General features: G+C 48.3%; 1 protein-coding gene across 5 annotated transcripts in view; it reads left to right on the forward strand.

Annotated features, from left to right (window-relative positions):
- akap9 (A kinase (PRKA) anchor protein 9) overlaps positions 1–22,675 on the forward strand; it is a 316,455-nt gene that overhangs the window by 280,223 nt on the left and 13,557 nt on the right. For all 5 annotated transcript variants that reach the window (XM_085987959.1, XM_085987955.1, XM_085987956.1 and 2 more), the window contains 3 exons: positions 13,504–13,707; positions 18,037–18,269; positions 21,574–21,659. In XM_085987959.1, the coding sequence (XP_085844085.1) occupies positions 13,504–13,707; positions 18,037–18,269; positions 21,574–21,659 (523 nt within the window). The remainder of the gene's footprint in view (positions 1–13,503; positions 13,708–18,036; positions 18,270–21,573; positions 21,660–22,675) is intronic.

The following is a 22,675-nucleotide window of genomic DNA, read 5'->3' on the forward strand; positions in this document are numbered from 1 at the left end:
AAATCTTGAGCCACTTCAGATATGCACGAGTTTTATGGAGATGATGGACTCTTCGGTACTCCAACATACTGCACCATTGCAATGGTGGGACAGGGTTTGATTTCCCCCCATACCACCGTTGTTGATCTGAATGACACTACTGTAGGAAGATGCTAGGCAGAGGCCACTGGGAGGAGGAGAGATATATCTCCGATTTGCTTTTTTTGCACTAATTAATGGTCAGCAATGTGTTGCATTTCCCACTTAACTGCCAGTGGTCTGTGTGCCTTGATAGCTAGGGAGAAAGAGATTTTGTACCCTCAAAGAAAATTGTGGCCTCTGACTCAGGTTTTGGGGAAGAATAGGGACCTGAATGTTGACTGTTTAATAATAGAGAATCTATAATAATAGAGAATCTATAAAGGATACAGAAGACATTATTTAAAATGCTCAAATCAGCAACAATTTAAAATGAATAGGTGGTGAGCTGTGGAAGGAATGCTAAAAATTGGAATTTATTTTTCCCTTTTTTCTGTAACCATTTATTTTTAATTCTTTTCTTTGTTTTCCATCTTTTCTAATAAAACAAATGTGTACAGCTTTACATTAGTTAAATGCGTACAGCTTTTTAGAATTTGCCAGCTCTACATTGATATTCGTAGTAAGTCAAAGAACTTCAGAAAAGGTCATTTCTAAACATTTAAATTCCTTCAGTTCTCTGAAATGCAGTTTTGATGTCGAGCTGGTGATTTCTAAAGCATTTGAATCAATGTTTTGATTTTCTTTTTTTCTGAATCAAAAGGGGAGAGATGGCAGTAAGATTCCAACACTTCTTTTCTAGTGTTCAGATTATTTGAGCAACAAGCATGTGTAGAGCTAAATAATTTAGAATACCCTGAGACTTTCCTTTTCTCTTTCCCCCACTGCAAGTACATAGATACAGAGAAGATAGGAGCAGGAGTAGGCCATTCGGCCCTTCGAGCCTGCTCCGCCATTCAATGAGATCATGGCTGATCATCCAAATTCAGTACCCGGTCCCTGCCTTCTCCCCATATCCCTTGATCCCTTTAGCCTTAAGAAATATATCCAACTCCTTCTTGAATATATTTAATGAACTGGCCTCCACCGCCCTCTGTGGCAGAGAATTCCACAGGTTCACCACTCTCTGGGTGAAGAAATTCCTCCTCATTTCAGTCCTAAATGGCTTACCCCTTATCCTTAGACTATGACCCCTGGTTCTGGACTCCCCGGCCATCAGAAACATCCTTCCTGCATCTAGTCTGTCCAGGCCTGACAGAATTTTATAAGTTTCGATGAGATCCCCTCTCAATCTTCTAAACTCCAGTGAGTATAAGCCCAATCGACACAATCTCTCCTCATACGTCATTCCTGCCATCCCAGGTATCAGCCTGGTGAATCTTCGCTGCACTCCTTCCATGGCAAGAACGTCCTTCCTCAGGTAAGGCGACCAAAACTGCACACAATACTCAAGGTGTGGTCTCACCAAGGCCCTGTACAACTGCAGCAAGACATCCTTGTTCTTGTACTCGAACCCTCTTGCTACGAAGGCCAACATACCATTTGCCTTCTTAACCGCCTGCTGCACCTGCATGCTTACCTTCAGCGACTGGTGTACAAGAACACCCAGGTCTCTTTGCACTTCCCCTTCTCCCAATCTATTGCCATTCAAATAATAATCTGCCTTCCTGTTTTTGCCACCAAAGTGGATAACCTCACATTTATCCACATTATAGCGCATTTGCCATGTTTCTGCCCAATCACCCAACCTGTCCAAATCGTGCTGGAGTTTCACGACATCCTCCTCACAGCATACCCTCCCCCCCAGCTTTGTGTCGTCTACAAATTTGGAGATATTACATCCAATTCCCTCGTCCAGATCATTAATATATATTGTGAACAGCTGGGGTCCTAGGACCGATCCTTGCGGTACCCCACTAGTCACTGCCTGCCACTCGGAAAATGACCCGTTTATTCCAACTCTTTGCTTTCTGTCCGCCAACCAGTTCTCTATCCAAGTCAATACCTTGCCCCCAATCCCATGTGCCTCAATTTTGCACGCTAATCTCTTATACGGGACCTTATCGAAAGCCTTCTGAAAGTCCAAATACACCACATCCACTGGTTCTCCCTTATCTATTTTACCAGTTACATCCTCAAAAAGTTCCAGTAGATTAGTCAAGCATGATTTACCTTTTGTAAATCCATGTTGACTTTGTCCGATCCTGTCACTGCTTTCCAAGTGCTCAGCTATTACATCTTTTATAATAGACTCTAGCATTTTCCCCACTACCGATGTCAGGCTTACCGGTCTATAATTCCCCGCTTTTTCTCTACCACCTTTTTTGAATAGTGGGGTAACATTAGCTACCTGCCAATCCATGGGTACCGTTCCAGAGTCTATCGAGTTCTGGAAGATGACCAGCAATGCATCTACTATTTCTAGGGCCACTTCCTTAAGTACCCTGGGATGTAGATTATCAGGCCCTGGGGATTTATCGGCCTTCAGTCCCATCAATTTTCCTAACACCATTTCCCTACAAATACTGATTTCTTTCAGTTCCACCCTTTCATCAGACCCTATGTTCCCCGGCATCTCTGGGAGGTTATTTGTGTCCTCCTTTGTGAAGACAGAACCAAAATATGTATTTAGCTGGTCTGCCATTTCTTTGTTCCCCATTATAAATTCCCCCAATTCTGACTGCAAGGGACCTACGCTTGACTTCACCAATCTTTTTCTCTTCACATATCTATAAAAGCTTTTACAGTCAGTTTTTATGTTCTCTGCAAGCTTACTCCCATATTCTATTTTCCCTTTCTTAATTAATCCCTTTGTCCTCCTTTGTTGAATCCTAAACTGCTCCCAATCCTCAGGATTATTGCTTTTTCTGGCCAATTTATATGCCCTCTCCTTGGACCTTATGCTATCCCTAATTTCCCTTGTTAGCCACGGTTGGGTCACCTTTTTTGTTTTATTTTTATGCCAAACTGGGATGAACAAATTCTGTAGTTCATCCATTCGGTCTTTGAATGTTTGCCATTGCCTATCCGCCGTCAACCCTTTGAGTGCCATTCCCCAATCAATCCTACCCAACTCGCTCCTCAGACCATCATAGTTTCCTTTTATTTAAATTGAGGACCCTAGTCCCCGAGTCAACTACTTCATTCTCCATCTTAATGAAGAATTCGATCATATTATGATCGCTCCGACCCAAGGGGCCTCTTACAACAAGATTGCTAATTAATCCTTTCTTGTTACATAATACCCAGTTTAAGATGGCCTGATCTCTGGTTGGTTCCTCGACATATTGGTCCAGGAAACCATCCTGTAAACACTCCAGGAATTCCTCCTCCACAGTATTGTTACTCATTTGGTTGGCCCAATCTATATGTAGATTAAAGTCACCCATGATGACTGCTGTGCCCTTATTGCACGCTTCCTTAATTTCTCTTTTAATGCCATCCCCAACCTCCGCCTTACTGTCTGGAGGTCTATAAGCCACTCCCACTAACGTTTTTTTCCCCTTAGTATTTCTCAATTCTACCCATACAGATCCCACCTCATCAGAGCTAATATCCTTCATTACAATTGTGTTAATCCCTTCTTTAACCAGTAATGCTACCCCACCTCCCTTTCCTTTTTGCCTATCTTTCCTGAATATCGAATACCCCTGGATGTTGAGTTCCCAGCCTTGGCCTTCCTTGAGCCACGTTTCCGTAATCCCAACCAAATCGTATTTGTTTACTTCTATTTGCGCAGCCAATTCATCCACCTTATTACAAATGCTCCTCGCATTAAGACACAAAGCCTTCAGGCTTGTTTTTTTAACGCTCTTAGACCTATTATTCACTCTGGCCATGTTTGATTTAAACCGTTGATTTCTCTGACTGCCACTTTTGTTTTTCTCCTTCCTATCTTTTGCTTTTATCCTTGTTTCCCTTTCCTCTGTCTCCCTGCTCAGGTTCCCAACCCCCTGCCATTTTTGTTTAAACCCTCCCCCACAGCACTAGCAAACACTCCCCCTAGGACTTAGTTTTCCCATTGTGCTTTCAAATTTGAACTCAAATAATGTGGACAGGCTTTAGAAATAAATGGAAACAAATGCTAATAAATAAATAGGTAGCAGAGTGGGATAACCTTGATGCGCTATCAATAACTCAAAAGACTGAGATTAAGCGAGTAATTAACAGGCTTTTATTAACAAGAGAATGAAGGTGTGCCTCGAGTGGTCGACCGGTCCAGAATACAAAGGGGCTGTGGAGCAGTCACCTTTATACCTGGATTCGTGGGAGGAGTCAGCCGAGGCATGTACAGGCATGTACACAGTGGAATACAAACAGTGGTTTACCACATTCACCCCTTGTTTAAAAATGAGTACGGCAGGGTGAAGTGTATTAAAAGTTTGTGTATTGGAGTCTCTCCGGAGGTCTTGTCTGCCGCTGTGATCGACGTGGCGATGGCAGGGGTAGTGAAGCTTCCGGCGTCGAGTCCCGCGTAGGCTGGGGCACTGGTGTGTAGTCCTCGTAGATGTCGAGCGGGTCGCGGGGCCCAGGCCTGCCGTCTGCTGGGGCTGGATATCGGATCGTGGTGGGGGGGGGGGTGGTAGTGGGTAGTGGGTTACTGCGGCCCCCGAGGGTGCGAGGTCTCTTATGGAGACTGTGTCCTCCCGCCCGTCCGGGTACGCAATGTAAGCATACTGGGGGTTGGCGTGGAGGAGGTCGACCCTCTCGACCAGGGGGTCCGTTTTATGGGTCCTCACGTGTCTTCTCAGTAGGACCGGCCCTGGGGACGTCAGCCATGGCGGTAGCGATGTCCCCGATGTGGACTTCCTTGGGAAGACAAACATTTTCTCATGAGGGGTGGCGTTAGTGGCAGTGCAGAGCAGTGACCGACTAGAGTGGAGCGCATCGGGGAGCACATCCTGCCAGCGGGAGGTCGGAAGGCCCCTAGACTTTAAGGCTAGCAGGGCGGCCTTCCAAACTGTCGCATTCTCTCTTTCCACCTGTCCGTTCCCCCGGGGGTTGTAACTGGTGGTCCTGCTTGTGGCAATACCCCTAGCTAGCGGGTACTGACGGAGTTCGTCGCTCATAAACGATGAGCCCCGGTCGCTATGGATATAGCTGGGGAAACCGAACAGGGTGAAGAGGTCGTTCAGACATTTAATGACCGTGGCACTGGTCATGTCCGGGCAGGGGATGGCGAACGGGAAACGGGAGTACTCATCAATAATATTGAGGAAGTACACATTGCGGTCGGAGGAGGGGAGAGGCCCTTTAAAATCAACGCTCAGGCGCTCGAAGGGGCGAGTGGCTTTTATCAGGTGAGCCCTGTCTGGTCTATAAATGTGCGGTTTGCACTCAGCACAGACTTGGCAGTTCCTGGTCATGGTCCTGACCTCCTCAATGGAGTAAGGCAGGTTGCGGGCCTTGATGAAGTGGAAGAACCTGGTGACCCCCGGGTGGCAGAGGTCATTGTGGAGGGCCCGCAGTCTATCGATCTGCGCGCTGGCGCAGGTGCCACGCGATAGAGCATCCGGGGGTTCATTGAGCTTCCCGGGCCGGTACAAGATCTTGTAATTGTAGGTGGAAAGTTCGATTCTCCACCTCAAGATCTTGTCGTTTTTGATTTTGCCCCTCTGCTTGTTGTTAAACATGAAAGCAACTGAACGCTGGTCAGTGAGCAGGGTAAATCGTTTTCCGGCCAGGTAGTGCCTCCAATGACGCACAGCCTCCACAATAGCCTGGGCCTCCTTCTCAACAGCGGAGTGTCTGGTCTCCGGGCCCTGGAGGGTTCGTGAAAAGAAGGCCACGGGTCTCCCCGCCTGATTGAGGGTAGCGGCCAGGGCAAAGTCGGACGCGTCGCTTTCCACCTGGAAGGGGATGGATTCGTCCACTGCGTGCATGGTGGCTTTGGCAATGTCTTCCTTGATACGGTGGAAGGCTAAGCGAGCCTCTGCCGTCACGGGAAAAGAGGTGGACTTGATCAGCGGACGGGCCTTGTCCGCATAGTAGGGGACCCACTGGGCGTAATAAGAGAAAAACCCTAGGCACCTCTTCAGGGCCTTGAGGCAGTGGGGCAGTGGGAGTTCCATAAGGGGACGCATCCGGTCGGGGTCGGGGCCGATGACTCCGTGTTCCACAACACAGCCAAGGATGGCGAGGTGGGTTGTGCGGAATATGCACTTCTCCTTGTTATATGTCCGGTTGAGGAGTTTGGCGGTGCAGAGGAATTTTTCGAGGTTTGCGTCATGGTCCTGCAAGTCATGGCCGCAGGTGGTCACATTGTCCAGATATGGGAAAGTGGCCTGCAACGCATTTTGATCGACCATCCGGTCCATCTCCCTTTGGAAGATGGAGACCCCGTTGGTGACGCCAAAGGGAACCCTAAGGAAGTGATAGAGGCGGCCGTTTGCCTCAAAGGCAGTATACTGGCAGTCCTCAGGGCGGATAGGGAGCTGGTGGTACGCTGAATTCAGGTCAATGGTCGAGAAGACGCGGTACTGCGCGATCTGGTTGACCATATCAGCTATGCGGGGGAGTGGGTAAGCATCCAGCAGGGTGTAGCGATTTATTGTCTGGCTGTAGTCGATGACTAGGCGCTGCTTCTCGCCGGTCTTAACGACCACAACCTGGGCTCGCCAGGGGCTGGTGCTGCCCTCAATAATCCCTTCCTTCAGGAGCCGCTCCACTTCGGTTTTAATGAAAACCCTGTCCCCGGCACTGTATCGCCTGCTCTTTGTGGCGATGGGTTACAGGTCGGGGGTGAGGTTAGCAAACAGTGGGGGGGGGGGGTGACTGAGTGTGGAGAGGTTGCACCTGGTGCGCGGCGGGCAATTTGAAGCTGCTGGCTGCGGACTGTGATTGGGGGGAGGGGTCCACCGTACGCCATCGTAACACTTTTAAGGTGGCACTGAAAATCTAACCCCAGTAGAACGGCAGCGCAGAGGTCGGGCAGGACCAGAAGTTTAAAATTATCGTACACAGTCCCGTCTACTACGAGTGTCACCACGCAGTAGCCGCCAATGTCCGCCGACTGGGACTCGGAGGCCATAGAAATCCGCTGGTGCGCAGGCAGGACTGGGAGAGAGCAACGCCGCACCGTGTCGGGGTGGATGAAGCTCTCCGTGCTCCCAGAGTCAAAAAGGCAGATTGTTTCGTGACCATTTACCTTGATGTCCATTGTGGAACTGGCCAGCTGGTGTGGTCTCGCTTGGTCCAGTGTAACGGAGGGCAGCGTAGGGGTCGGTGTGTCGCTGCGGGTATCAGATGAGGCGGTGTTGGGGGCCTGCTGCGTCCCGGCTGTTGTCCAAGATGGCGGCGTCCATGATCCCCATGTGGCTGGAGGTGTCCAAAATGGCTGCTGTTCCGGTGGTTCGCACATGGCTGGGGAGGCCCAAGATGGCGGCCCACACACGGCGCTGCTGTGGTTCGGGGTGGCTTTGGCCCTGCAGACGCTGGCGTAGTGTCCCTTCTTCCCGCAGCCCGAGCAGATCGCATTTTTCGCCAGGCAGCGCGCTCTGGGGTGTTTGGCCTGGCCACAGAAGTAGCATTTCTGGCCTTGGGGCACTGCTGTCTGGCCTTGGGACACTGCTGCGGTAGTTGGGCCGTTGCTGGGATGTGGCTGGGGTGGCACGGCGCTATGAGACGGTCCTACCGTGTCCCAGGCTGTCGTTCCCCGCGGCGTCCACGGTGCAGAGGAGTAGGCATCCATGCCCCGGTAGGCTGCGTCCAATGATAGTGCGAGTTCAGAGGCCTTGTTGAGGTCGAGGTCACTCTGCTCCAACAGTCGCTGTTGGGTGTAATTGGACCTGTGGCCCGCTACAAAAGCGTCCCGGATAAGTTCCTCTGTGTACACGGCGGCCTTTACATCCTTACAACCACAGGCCCGGCCAAGCACAGACAGTGCTTGAAGGTATTCCTCGGTCGATTCCCCAGGTTGTTGTTTACGACTCCCCAGAAGGTGCCTGGCATACACTTCGTTCACTGGGCGCGTGTACTGGTCCTTGAGGAGCTTGATAGCATCCGCGTACGAGGTCGCGTCTTGGATGACCGAGTACACTCGGTGGTTCACTTTGGAGGTCAGGACATCCAGTTTGTCCTCGTCCGATTTGACCGTTTCAGCAGAGGCGATCAGGAATTTTTCAAAGCACCTCAGCCAGTGAGTAAACTTGGTGGATGCGTCCGCCTCCCGATGGTCTAAGTCTAGGCATGCTGGTGTGAGGATCTTCTCCATTATAAAATCTTGTTAATAAAATTGATGCGTTGCGCTATCAATAACTCAAAAGACTGAGATTAAGCGAGTAAGAACATAAGAACATAAGAACATAAGAAATAGGAGCAGGAGTAGGCCAATCGGCCCCTCGAGCCTGCTCCACCATTCAATAAGATCATGGCTGATCTGATCCTAACCTCAAATCTTCTATCACTCTGCATCCACCCGAACCCATGTGATCTCCCGGGAGAGGCGAAAAACCAGATAAAGACCCAATGGCCAATTTGGGAGAAAAAAATCTGGGAAATTCCTCTCCGACCCATCTAGGCGATCGAAATTCTTCCAGGAGATCACTCTGTCCCTATATTTTCTGCAGTACTTACCTTCTGTAAAGGCGATCTCCACCCCAGCCAGGAACAGGAATAAAACCATCTCCTGAAATCTAACAGAATTAGAACACAGTAGGAGCAGAACAAGGCTACACGGCCCCTGGGCCCGCTCCACTACCCACAGGGCCATGACCATTCCGAACCCAGACTCATGTCCAATTTCCTGCCCGCTCCCCGTAACCCTTTATTCCCTTTACTTCTAGGAAACTATCTATTTCTGTTTTAAATTTATTTAATGATGTAGCTTCCACAGCTTTCTGGGGCAGCAAATTCCACAAACCTACCACCCTCTGAGTGAAGAAGTTTCTCCTCATCTCAGTTTTGAATGAGCAGCCCCTTATTTTAAGATTATGCCCCCTAGTTCTAGTTTCACCCATCATTGGGAACATCCTCACCGCATCCACCCGATCAAGCCCCTTCACAATCTTATATGTTTCAATAAGATCGCCTCTCATTCTTCTGAACTCCAATGAGTAGAGTCCCAATCTACTCAACCTCTCCTCATATGACCACCCCCTCATCCCCGGGATTAACCGAGTGAACCTTCTTTGTACTGACTCGAGAGCAAGTATGTCTTTTCTTAAGTATGGACACCAAAACTGTATGCAGTATTCCAGGTGCGGCCTCACCAATACCTTGTACAACTGCAGCAATACCTCGCTGTTTTTATATTCCAACCCCCTAGCAATAAAAGCCAACATTCCATTGGCCATCTTGATCACTTGCTGCACCTGCATACTAACTTTTTGAGTTTCGTGCACCAGGACCCCCAGATCCCTTTGTACTACAGTACTTTCCAGTTTCTTGCCATTAAGATAATAACTTGCTCTATGATTTTTCTTGCCAAAGTGCATAACCTCACACTTTCCAGTATTGTATTCCATCTGCCAAATCTCTGCCCACTTACTTAGCCTGTCTATGTCCCTTTGCAGGTTTTTTATGTCCTCCTCACTCACTACTTTCCGTCCCATCTTTGTATCATCTGCAGACTTTGATATGTTACACTCGGTCCCCTCCTCCAAATCGTTAATGTAGATTGTAAAGAGTTGGGGACCCAGCACTGACCCCTGCGGAACACCACTAGTTACTGGTTGCCAATCTGAGAACGAACCATTTATCCCAACTCTCTGCTTTCTGTTAGAGAGCCAATCCTCCACCCATGCCAGAATATTACCCCCAATCCCGTGATTTTTTATCTTGAGCAATAATCTTTTGTGTGGCACCTTGTCAAATGCCTTTTGGAAGTCTAAATACACTACGTCCACTGGTTCCCCTTTATCCACCCTGTATGTTACTTCCTCAAAAAACTCAAGCAAATTTGTTAAACATGATTTCCCCTTCATGAAACCATGCTGAGTTTGCCCTATTAAATTATGTTTATCCAAATGTCCCGTTACTGTCTCCTTAATAATGGACTCTAACATTTTACCAACCACAGATGTTAGGCTAACAGGTCTATAGTTTCCAGCCTTCTGCCTACTACCCTTTTTAAATAAGGGTGTTACATTAGCAGTTTTCCAATCTGCCGGGACCTTTGCTGAGTCCAGTGAGTTTTGGAAAATTATTACCAATGCATCCACAATCCCTACCGCTACTTCCCTCAAGACCCTGGGATGCAAGCCATCAGGTCCAGGGGATTTATCCGCCTTGAGTCCCATTATTTTACCAAGTACCACTTCCTTAGTGATTTTAATTGTATTTAGTTCCTCCCCCCCCTAGAGCCCCCTGTTTGTCCAGTGTTGGGATATTCTTAGTGTCCTCTACTGTAAAGACTGATACAAAATAATTGTTCAGTGTTTTTGCCATCTCCATGTTTCCCACCATTAATTTCCCGGTCTCATCCTCTAAGGGACCAACATTTACTTTAGCCACCCTTTTTCTTTTTATATAACTATAGAAACTTTTACTGTCTGTTTTTATATTTTTTGCTAATTTACTTTCATAATCTATCTTCCCTTTCTTAATCAATCTTTTTGTTATTTTTTGCTGTCTTTTAAAGACTTCCCAATCTTCCATCCTCCCACTAGATTTGGCTACCTTATATGCCCTTGTTTTTAGTCGGATACTATCCTTAATTACTTTACTTAGCCACGGATGGCTATCTTTTCTTTTACACCCTTTTTTTCCTCAGTGGAATATATTTTTCTTGGAAGTTGTAAAATAACTCCTTAAATGTACACCACTGGTCATGTACCGTCTTACCCTTTAATCTATTTTCCCAGTCCACTCTAATTAATTCCGCTCTCATACCTTCATAGTCTCCTTTATTCAAGCTCAGCACGCTTGTTTGAGATCCAACCTTCTCACCCTCTAATTGAATATGGAACTCAACCATGTTATGGTCACTCATTCCAAGGGGATCCTTTACTAGGACATTTTTAATTAATCCTGTCTCATTACACAGGACCAAATCTAAGGTTGCTTGCCCCCTGGTCGGTTCAGTTACATACTGCTCAAGAAACCCATCCCTAATACACTCAATGAACTCTTCCTCAAGGCTGCTCTGCCCAATTTGATTTGTCCAGTTAATATGATAATTAAAATCCCCCATAATTATAGCTGTTCCCTTATTACAAGCCTCAACTATTTCCTGATTAGTACTCCGTCCAACAGAGTTGCAACTGTTCGGAGGCCTATAGACTACACCCACTAGTGTTTTTTTCCCCTTATTATTCCTTACCTCCACCCAAACTGTTTCACTATCCTGCTCCTTTGACCCAATATCATTTCTCTTTATTATAGTGATTCCTTCCTTTATTAACATAGCCACCCCACCTCCTCTCCCTTCCTGCCTGTCCTTCCTGATTGTTAAATAACCTGGTATGTTTAATTCCCAGTCATGGTCACCCTGCAGCCATGTTTCTGTAATGGCCACAAGATCATACCCATATGTCATTATTTGTGCCGTTAACTCATTCATTTTGTTACGTATGCTACGTGCATTCAGATAAAGAACTTTCAAATATGTTTTGTAACACTTAGTTCCTGTTTTTTCCCTTTTTAGTACTTTACTTTTTACTCCATACCTTCTGTCCCTTCCTGACACATTCTGTTTTTTAATTCCCCCACTGCTACCTAAGTCTATGACCTTCTCTGTTGTCATTTCTATGATTTGCTCTCTAGAAACCTCCCCCCCACTAATTAGTTTAAAGCCCTCTCTACAGCCCTAGTTATATGATTCGCCAGGACTCTAGTCCCAGCACTGGCCAAGTGGAGTCCGTCCCAACAGAACAGCTCCCTCCTGTCCCAGTACTGGTGCCAGTGTCCCAAGAAGCAAAACCCATTTCTCCCACACCAGTCTTTGAGCCACGCATTTAACTCTTTAATTTTATTTATCCTAGCCAAATTCGCTCGTGGCTCAGGTAATAACCCAGAGATTATTACCCTTGAGGTTCTGTTTTTTAATTTGACCCCTAGCTGCTCATACTCCTTTAACAGAACCGTCTTCCTTGTCCTATCTACGTCGTTTGTACCAACATGGACCACGACAACTGGATCCTCCCCCTCCCACTGCAAGTTTCTTTCCAGCCCAGAAGAGATGTCCTTAACCCTGGCACCAGGCAGGCAACACAGCCTTCGGGACTCCCGCTCTTGACTGCAGAGAACCCTATCTATCCCCCTAATGATACTATCCCCTACCACTACAACATTTCTTTTTACTCCCTCCACTTGAATGGCCCCCTGTACCACGGTGCTGTGGCCAGGTTGCTCATCCTCCCTGCAGTCCCCGCTCCCGCCCTCACAGGGAGTAAGAACCTCGATCCTGCTGGACAAGAACAAGGGCTGCGTCTCCTTCAACACTACATCCTGGATCCCTGTACCTTCCTCACTCGTAGTCACACCGTCCTGTCCCTGACCATGGACTACATCTGCAGTAATTAACTTCATAGGTGTGACCATCTCCTGAAACATAGAGTCCAGGAACTTCTCCCCCTCCCTGATGTGTCGCAGTGTCCGAAGCTCGGTCTCAAGCTCCATAACATGGAACTTGAGTTCCTCTAGCAGCAAACACTTGTCGCAGATGTAATCACCGTTAGCCTCAATGGGGTTCAACGGCTCCCACATCTCGCAACAGTAACACATCACCTGCTCCATTCTATATAATTAATTTAATTTCTTATTATTAGTTATGAAGACCCTGCCTGGATATATATGATAATATCACACCACTATTCAATAGGACTTACCAACTTAAAGGTATGAAAGAGAAGAGAAGGAAGAAAACCAACCAACCAGCTGATCACCAACCTCCTCCTTGAATACTGTCTGTGGAGCCTGTTTGGTTGACTCGTCTCGCTGCTCCGCCTCCGCAGTGATGTCTAAGCCTGGGAGTGGGGAACAAAACAGAGCAAAAAACACACCCTCACCTCCCACTTATCCGAACAGGCTTTTATTAACAAGAGAATGAAGGTGTGCCTCGAGTGGTCGACCGGGCCAGAATACAAAGGGGCTGTGGAGCAGTCACCTTTATACCTGGATTCATGGGAGGAGTCAGCCGAGGCATGTACACAGTGGAATACAAACAGTGGTTTACCACAAACCTCCACTTGGGTTTTTTTTTCCATCCTTCCATGAAATGGAGCATGATAGAAATGTCCAGTCTAAGAACTGGCTAAATGTGTAATTGATGCTTTGCCACTTTTTGCGCAGTAGCCAGGGTTTCCATGGCAATCTCAATGTTAGAATCCATGTGAGTTGGTAAAGAAATAATTCTGTCCTGCCCTTCAGCTAGACATGTACAGCTGTTTGACTGCCACTAGTGGTAAACACAATTGGGGAGGAACCGGAGAGTTAAAACCATAAACTTTTTTTTTAAGTTAGGAAAATGTCACTTTTCCAGATGATATTCTTATGATATGTTCTTAATAGTCTATATGTTGGTATATATGTTTTTCCCTTTTTCAGTTATCTGGAAGACCTTTGGATAACCAGGACAGTGTTGATGCCCTAATAAAATCGGAGAGAACAGTTTGGGATAAAGAAAAATCAAACCTGCAGAAGGCCCTAAAACTAGCAGAGGCAGAGCTAGCTAAAATGAAGGCAGAAGCCAGAAGTGAAGTTTTACAGACTGAACTGCTTGGATCAGTTTCTGAAACTGTAGCTATAAAGGTAAGCTGATTGAAATTGCACGTTGTCTTGACTGCTGTTGTAGTTTATCATACTTATCGAATATAACATGGTTTGTGTAGATCTATATCTGCTTTATTGTGGATTTGTATATGTAGCAGTTGTAGACAGCCTCGATGTTAACCTGAAAAGGATAAAGACCTTCCCTTGAGTCTCTATCATTTGTATATTACCTTTATAAATTATGTCAATGTGTAACTGGAAAGAAGCACTACAGAAATATGAGATTTAGGGGGAAAAATTCGGTTGGTTGTGCCACCCATTAGCGCCTAAAGAGGTCGAGAAGTGGGGTGCTAACCAACTAGCGCCCGGGCGCAGCGAACCCTGTGCCTCTTCCCAAATTGAGCGGACATTTAGCGCCGGCGCTAAACCGTTGCGCCCGCTCACTGGCGCACGCAGATCATGACGTCATTTCAGTGTGCAACGCCCTTGGGGCGCCCCGGACCGGAAATTCAGTGGCGCCCCCCTCCGTTCCGCCTGGCACTAACAAGGACAGGTTACCTGGAACGTTTCCCAGTCGCTGTTGGGCTGGGGGGGCGCTATTTAAAGGGGACTCTTCCTGGATTATTGGTGGTAGCCATTTTTGGACCACACCTTCTTTGAGAGAGAGTTGCTCAGAGACAAACGGAGAGCCATTTCTGCAGTGAGCCAGCGCTGGCTGAGGAACTTTAGCCTTTTGAACATAACTTTGCAGTTGGTAAGCTTCTCAACCGGCATAACTTTCGGTGCGCACTTACTATGGGGGCTGCATTGGATGGGAACGTCATCCTTCTCAATCATATTGACAGGGCACAGAGACGCAGGGATAGAGTGGCAGGCATGGCCAGATGGAGGAGGGCCTACAGACGTCGGCACACGAGACCTTACGCTGACAAGGTTTTCCGCCAACGGTTTTCGTATATCAACATGTCGGAGGAGCAGTGTTTCCGAAGGCTGCGCTTCAGTAAGGAGGTGGTCACTGAGCTCTGCCACCTGCTTCAGCCAGATCTGCAGCTTCAACTAGGGTGCAAGACATCTCCGTCAGTGGCTGTGAAGATCACTGTGGCTCTAAACTTCTATGCCAGTGGCCCCTTTCAGGCCGCTACTGGGGACATTACCAACATCTCGCAGTTCGCGGTGCATTGCTGCATCCGTCAAGTGACTAATGCCCTCTTTAAAAGGAGACGGCATTACATCTCCTTCCCAATGACCCCGGACAAGCAGTGAGAGCGCGCAGAGGGCATCACAAGGATAGCGGGCTTCCCCATGGTGCAGGGCGTCATTGACTGCACGCATGTGGCTTTGTGGGCGCCTCTAGAGAACCGAAAGGGGTTCCATTCTTTGAATGTGCAGCTGGTCTGTAATCACCGACAGCTGATACTCGCTGTGAATGCCCACTTTCCAGGCAGCAGCCACGACGCCTTCATCCTGCGCCAGACTTCTGTGGCAGACCTTTTCGAGGCCCCGGCTCACCCAGCAGGCTGGCTTCTTGGGGACAAGGGCTATCCTCTGTGCCCCTGGCTGATGACCCCGCTCCGTTCGCCCAGCACCCCTGCTGAAGAACGTTACAATGAGAGCCATCAAGCGCCCAGGAACATCATTGAGAGCACAATCGGCGTGCTGAAGCAACGGTTCCGCTGTCTGGACCATTCCGGAGGAGCCCTTCAGTACTCACCTGAGCGAGTCTCCCACTTCGTGGTTGTGTGTTGCATGCTGCATAACCTGGCAATCCTCAGGACCCAGCCAATGCCACCAGACATTGAAGCACCAGCAGAGGAGGAGGAGGAGCACCAAGACGGGAGGGAGGCACAAACTGCAAGGGCCGTCCGTCAGAGGCTTATAGCAAGTCGCTCCTAGGCCCCTCTGAGAGAATGCTTTCTGCCATTCCAAGAACATGAATGGAACCGTTCTGCTACCCCTAAGCCAGTCAAGACAAAAATTAGTGCAAAGAACAGACATGGACATTGTGAATAAATAAACTTCTTTATTTAACAAAATGTGTATCCTTTCCGCATGACAAAGCAATGGAAACAAACAACAAAACAAACAGACTGCCACATAACTGGCTCTCACACCCTGGAGACAATGTGCAAAACATAACCAACATTCAGACCAGCATCCTCGGCCTTGAATGAAAGAAATAACATCATTTAGCAGCACCTTCTACTTTTTGCCCCTCGATGGTGATCTGCTTCCCTTGCGGAATTGCCCCCTTCCCGCCCTGCAGCTCCTCCGTAATGGGACCCCAGTGGCTGCAGCAAGGCTGGGGGAGGCCTGCTGACTGTCCGAAACTGAGACCGCAGATGCCCTTGAGGGACGGCCTGGACCAGCTCTGGGCCTGGAGGGCCCGGCTGCTGACTGCTCCAACTCTGCATGGGCGGAAGCAGTCTGTCCTACAGGTGGTGGCAGCTGCAGTGGAGAAGTGCCAGTGGTGGCATCAGGAATGCTGTTATCCTGAGAGTGGACAGCAGCTCCCTGGTCGGCCGACACACTGGCACTCTGATGGGGCAGCACCGCAGCATGCGCAGCAATCGGCTGGTGCACAGATTGCTGGCCTGCTGTGGCGCGGCGAGGGCCCCGGGGAATCCTGCCCGATCCAGCGAGGGTGCCAGCAGTGAGCGCTCGCGTGGCCTCAATCTGCGTCTGCATGAGACCAGCCACTGACTGCGTGGCAGCACTCAGCACTTGCGTGGCAGGTGCCAGTGCTTCGCCGAAGTCCTGCACACTCCTTGCCTGTGCTGCTCCGAAGTCCTGGACACTCCTTGCCAGTGTCTCAATGGAGTCGGGCATCCTTGCCACTGCAGCCATGAGCTCAGTGTGCCTCAGCCCAGCCTGGGCGCTCATTTCTGCGAGGGCACGCACCTCTTCTGCGCTCTGTGCAGCAGCACTCGCGGCCCGACTCGCCCTCCGGGGAGACGGCCCCCGAGCTTCCCTACCCCCCTCGCGTTGCTGCAGGCCACTGGGTCCTGGAGCTGCATCCTCCTCAGACCATTCCCCCCCGCTCCCCTCCAGGAAAGGCGTCTCCCCAGTCTGGACATGGGCTGGCTCGCCTGAGGGTGGTATGGATGGTCCGGCTTTCTCCTCTTCGTCTCCTCCAGAGTCACTAGCACTGGCAGCTTGAGGGCCCGCCTCCCGAGCTGGTGATGCAGCATCTGAAAGCAGGGAGGTTCAAGAGTGGCTTTAGCGAAAGGACAGGGTGGCAGCAAGGGATGCATGAGTGCTGCAATGCTCTGAGTTGGCTCGAGAGTGAAAAAGCATGCTGGTGTGAGGAACAAGTGGAAGGAGAGAGGTCAAAAAGGTGATGACCTTACCATTGCTGTCCACAATGGGGTCGGCATCTCCAGAGGCGACGGGGCCAATCATCTGGCTTGCCACAATCCGGTGGACTCGCTCCTCCAGGTCTGTAAGGGTCTGTAGGTGAGGCCGGCCTCCTCAGGTCCGATGCTGCTGCCTTCTATTATTTGCCAGCTTGGCCTGCAAGAGAAAGGACAGGGTGTGATGAAACCTGCAGCCCTGAGCTGGCATGACATGCCTCCCATGGTCGATTAGCCCTTACATTATGCACAGTGCTGAATGTGCGTGTGTTTCCAGAAAGGGCCATGGGTGCTGGATGACAGCTGGCCATTGGGGCTTTGCACACCCTCTGGCCATAAAGTGAGGTGCAGATGGAGGGACGAAGATGATTCTGAAAAAGGCACTTACCCTGACGACCCGAGTGAGGTCGTTGAACTTCTTCCTGCATTGCACAGGAGTCCTCGGAACCATGCTGCTGGAGGTGACTCTGTGGGAAACCTCCCTCCAAGCTCTGCGGTAGTCGCTGTGTTGAGGCCTCCTGCCATTCTCTGGGTAGAGCACAGATCGCCTGCGCTCCACCGCGCCAACCAGAGCATCCAATGCCCCCTCGCTGAAGCGCTGCGCTCTCTCCCTGGCCCCCTCCATATTGATGCAGTTGTCGACGCCACAGGTAGGTTACCGCCGAGTTTGAGGCCTATGAGGCGCAGGGTGCGGCTGCAGATGATAATCGATCCGCCCCTTTAAGAGCTGGCCGGCGCCAGCGTGTCTGGTTGAAATCGATAATTGACAGCACCTGCGCTGCGCGCGCCCGCAGAGAAGTTGCGTCGCGCCGCCGGGTTAGCGCCTTAAGACTATCGTGCAGCGCCTGATTTAGCGCCGCAATCACCTTCAGGGGCGCAGTTACCCAATATCGCTCGAGGTGGCGATAAATTGCGCCTGGCGTTAAACTGCGCACTGCCAATATTAGCGCCCCAAACGGGGCAATACCGAATTTCTCCCCCTTGGTGTTTTAACAGCAATATTTTTTTCTTCTTTTAGAGAATTTATGGAAAGTATCTGCGGGCAGAGAGTTTCCGAAAAGCGCTCATTTATCAGAAGAAGTATCTGTTACTTCTACTGGGTGGATTTCAAGAATGTGAACAAGCGACACTCTCATTTATAGCCAGAATGGGGGGTCACCCATCTTACACCAATTTACAGATTATTACCCATCGTTCCAGAGGTTTTACCAGATTCCGCATAGTGGTTAGGGTTTCCATAGCAATCTCAAGGTAAGCAATTGAAATGTGTTGGAATCTGTTTAGTTTGGTAAAGAAATTGTGTTTCTTCCCTGCCCTGCAGCTAGATATGTAATTGTTTGATAGGCAGCAGTAGCGCTACTTTAATTATATTCTAACAGTATATGTCACTGTGCTATCGGATGTTCAGAATTTTCCTGGTTATGAAACTTAGGAGGAGTTTAGGATTAGAGCACTGGGCCTGGATCTGAATCCAGCCAAAACTGAGCAATTGAAAATCTCTTCCTTATGGATTTAAGAGTCTTATTTGAAATGATTTTGACCAATATTGACTCCGTTTATAGTGGACATGAGTGCAAGGCACATAACTTCCAGTACTATTTGGGAGACGTTACATTAAAGGCTGTTATAGGTCATGGAGATGTAAGAGATGATCTGCAGTTAAAATGAAGGCATTTGGTGGGGCAGCTGCTGAATCCCTTCATGTCAAATTGTTTATATCTCTGGTATAAATAGGTAAGTTATACATCAGCCATAGCTTAGGAACTGGCACTAACAGCACAGAACAAGTTGTTTTGGTGATCTAGGTGCTACTAAGGGAACAGTAGCATAGTGGTTATGTTACTGGACTAGTAATCCAGAGACCTGGACTAATAATCCGGAGACCTGTGGAATTTAAATTCAGTTAATTAAATAAATCTGGAATAAAAAAGCTAGTATCAGTAATGGTGACCATGAAACTATCGGATTGTTGTAAAAACCCATCTGGTTCACTAATGTCCTTTAGGTAGGAAATTTGCCATCCTTACCTGGCCTGGCCTATATGTGACTCCAGACCTACAGCAATGTGGTTGACTCTTAACTGCCCTCTGAAATGGCCTAGCAAGCCACTCAGTTGTACACAACTGCTACGAAAAACAATAATAAGAATAACACCGGACGGACCACCCGGCATCGACCTCAGCACAGACTTCGGACACGACAATGGCACGCCCAGTCGACCCTGCAAAGTCCTCCTCACTAACATCTGGGGACATGCTCCAATGTTGGGAGAGCTGTCCTACAGACTAGTCAAGCAACAGCCTGACATGGTCATACTCACAGAATCATACCTTTCAGCCAATGTCCCAGACTCCTCCATCACCATCCTTGGGTATGTCCTGTCCCACCAGCAGGACAGACCCACCAGGGGTGGCGGCACAGTGGTATACAGTGGGGAGTATGTGGCCCTGGGAGTCCTCAACAATGACTCCGGACCTGATGAAGTCTAATGACTTCAGGTCAAGCATGGGCAAGGAAACCTCCTACTGATGACCGCCGACCGCCCTCCCTCAGCTGATGAATCAGTACTCTTCTTCCATGTTGAACACCACTTAGAAGAAGCACTAAGGGAAGGAAGGGCACAGAACGTACTCTGGGTGGCGGACTTCAATGTCCATCACCAAGAGTGGCTCGGTAGCACCAATACTGACCGAGCTGGCCGAGTCCTGAAGGACATAGCTGCCAGACGCAGGTGGTGAGAGAACCAACACGAGGGAAAAACCTACTTGACCTCATCCTCACCTACCTGTCGCAGATGCATCTGTCTATGACTGCATTGGTAGCAGTGACCATCGTACAGTCCTTGTGGAGACGAAATCCCGTCTTCACACTGAGGACACCCTCCATCGTGTTGTGTGCCGCTACCACCATGCTAAATGGGATAGATTCAGAACAGATCTAGCAGCTCAAAACTGGGCATCCATGAGGTGCTGTGGGCCATCGGCAGCAGCAGAATTGTATCCCACCACAATCTGTAACCTCATGGCCCGGCATATCCCTCACTCAACCATTACCATCAAGCCAGGGGACCAACCCTGGTTCAATGAGAAGTGTAGAAGAGCATGCCAGGCGTAGCACCAGGTGTACCTACACATGAGGTGCCAACCTGGGGAAGCTGCAACACAGGACTACATGCATGCTAAACAGCGGAAGCAGCATGCTATAGATGGAGCTAAGTGATCCCACAATCATCAAAGCTCTGCAGTCCTGCCACATCCAGCCGTGAATGGTAGTGGACAATTAAACAACTAACTGGAAGAGGAGGCTCCATGAACATCCCCATCCTCAATGATGACAGAACCCAGCACGTGAGTGCAAAAGACAAGGGTGAAGTTTGCAACCATCTTCAGTCAGAAGTGCCGAGTGGATGATCCATATTGGCCTCCTCCTGTGGTCCCCACCATCACAGAAGCCAGTCTTCAGCCAATTCAATTCACTCCACGTGATATCAAGAAACGGCTAAGCGCACTGGATACAGCAAAGGCTGTGGGCCCCCGACAACATCACGGCTGTCGTGCTGAAGACTTGTTCTCCAGAACTAGCCGTGCCTCGAGCCAAGCTGTTCCAGTACAGCTACAACACTGGCATCTACCCAACAATGTGGAAAACTGCCCAGGTATGTCCTGTCCACAAAAAGCAGGACAAATCCAATCCAGCCAATAACCTCCCCATCAGCCAAGCATCAACAAAGTGATGGAAAGTATCACTGACTGTGCTATCAAGCGGCTCTTTATCACTGAGCAAGTTATTGGTGATCCTCAGTTTGGGTTCCGCCAGGACCACTCGGCTCTAGACCTCATTACAGCCTTGGTCCAAACATGGACAAAAGAGCTGAATTCCAGAGGTGAGGTGAGAGTGACTACCCTTGACATCAAGGCAGCATTTGACCGTGTGTGGCATCAAGGAGCCCGAATAAAATTGAAGTCAATGGGAATCGGGGCAAACTCTCCACTGGCTGGAGTCATACCTAGCACAAAGGAAGATGGTTGTAGTTGTTGGAGGCCAATCATCTCAGCCCCAGGACATTGCTGCAGGAGTTCCTCAGGGCAGTGTCCTAGGCCCAACCATCTTCAGCTGCTTCATCAATAAGGAATGCAGTGGGGATGTTCGCTGATGATTGCACAGTGTTCAGTTCCATTCGCAGCTCCTCGATAATGAAGTAGTCCATGCCTGAATGCAACAAGACCTGGATGACAATCAGGCTTGGGCTGATAAGTGGCAGGTAATATTCACGCCACACAAGTGCCAGGTAATGACTATCTCCAATAAGTGAGAATCTAACCACCGCCCCTTGACATTTAACAGCATTCCCATCGCCAAATCCCCCACCATCAACATCCTGGGGGTCACCATTTTTGAATCTTAACTAATTTATTTTGATCATTTTTTCAAATTTCTAGTGCTGATTTAATGTGTTAATTTTAAAACCAGTAGGTTACTCTAAAATGGTCACGTGATTGAGACGAGGTGAAGTTTGTTCAATTCTTAGCATTTTTTTTTACTTTCTCCACTGCAGATTGAGATTCTTGGTCCGAAGATGGCTGCGAGCGGCTGCGTCAAGTAGTTTGTCTGGTAATAGGAATGGTCACGGCCAGGTTTTGGGTAAGCTCACCAACATCAGTGAAGAAATGGTATTCGCGGTGAAGTTAAAACCTTCTGTATAATGAAGCCTCTACTTTTAATCTCACACTATTTGTACTTTTTCAATTTTGTCAATTTGAAATTGTACACAATGACCACAAACTGTGAGCACAAAATAGATGCTTTTGGGGTTCTGCTAGTCATGTTGAGCTCCGTAACACTCCCAAAAGAAATAAAGTGTGGCCGCCATTTGTAAGGTACGCACTGGAACATTTAATGGGTATAATGTATTTGTTTCGTTTTTAAAATATATTTAATTGCATTAAAATCAAAGGGGGCCTGAAATCACTGATTTTTGCCCCATAATTTCTCTCTCTCTCCCTCCCTCCCACTTAATAGTTGACTCCCTTCCCTAATATACAGCTATGATTGTATGTTCCAGCAATCCATGCTAGAGTCTTCGCCATAACTCATGTAATTGCTGGTAATTGTTGGTCGTTAATCAGACAACAGAAGTAATGTAAGTTTCACCTCTGGTTTAACAAAGCACACCATCTGGTAAACTAATAGGCCGAAATACGCGGTCGGAGGCGTACCTCCAGAGTACGTCTCCGACCTGAAAAATAAATATGGAAGTACCTAGTGTCTTCAAAGCCTTCGGGTCCTGGGCCTCCAGGCGTACGCCTGCGTAAAGGCCCACGGATCCCAGGGACGCAGGCGGTTCGGAAGCGTCCCTGGGATCACGTGGGCCAGGTCAACCAATTACAAAGGGAGATTCCTCAAACTTATGGGGTACCATTTATGAAAGAAATCCCATAAGCTTATGAGAAATCCCCAAATAAATAAATAATTAACACAATTCTAAAAAATAAATATTCCCATGTTCAAAATTAATTAAAAGTCCCTTTGATTAAGCATTTAAAATAAAAATTTAGTTTTTTGAAAAATTCTAAACATTTTAATCCGGCCCAAAATGTACATGAACTAATTTTAAATGTTTTTGTATGTTTTACAATTGTAATTTAACATTTATTTTA

This window comes from Somniosus microcephalus, chromosome 5 (genome assembly GCF_052327205.1).
Source record: "Somniosus microcephalus isolate GS21.2 chromosome 5, FLI_Smic_1.0, whole genome shotgun sequence".
Classification (NCBI taxonomy): domain Eukaryota; kingdom Metazoa; phylum Chordata; class Chondrichthyes; order Squaliformes; family Somniosidae; genus Somniosus; species Somniosus microcephalus.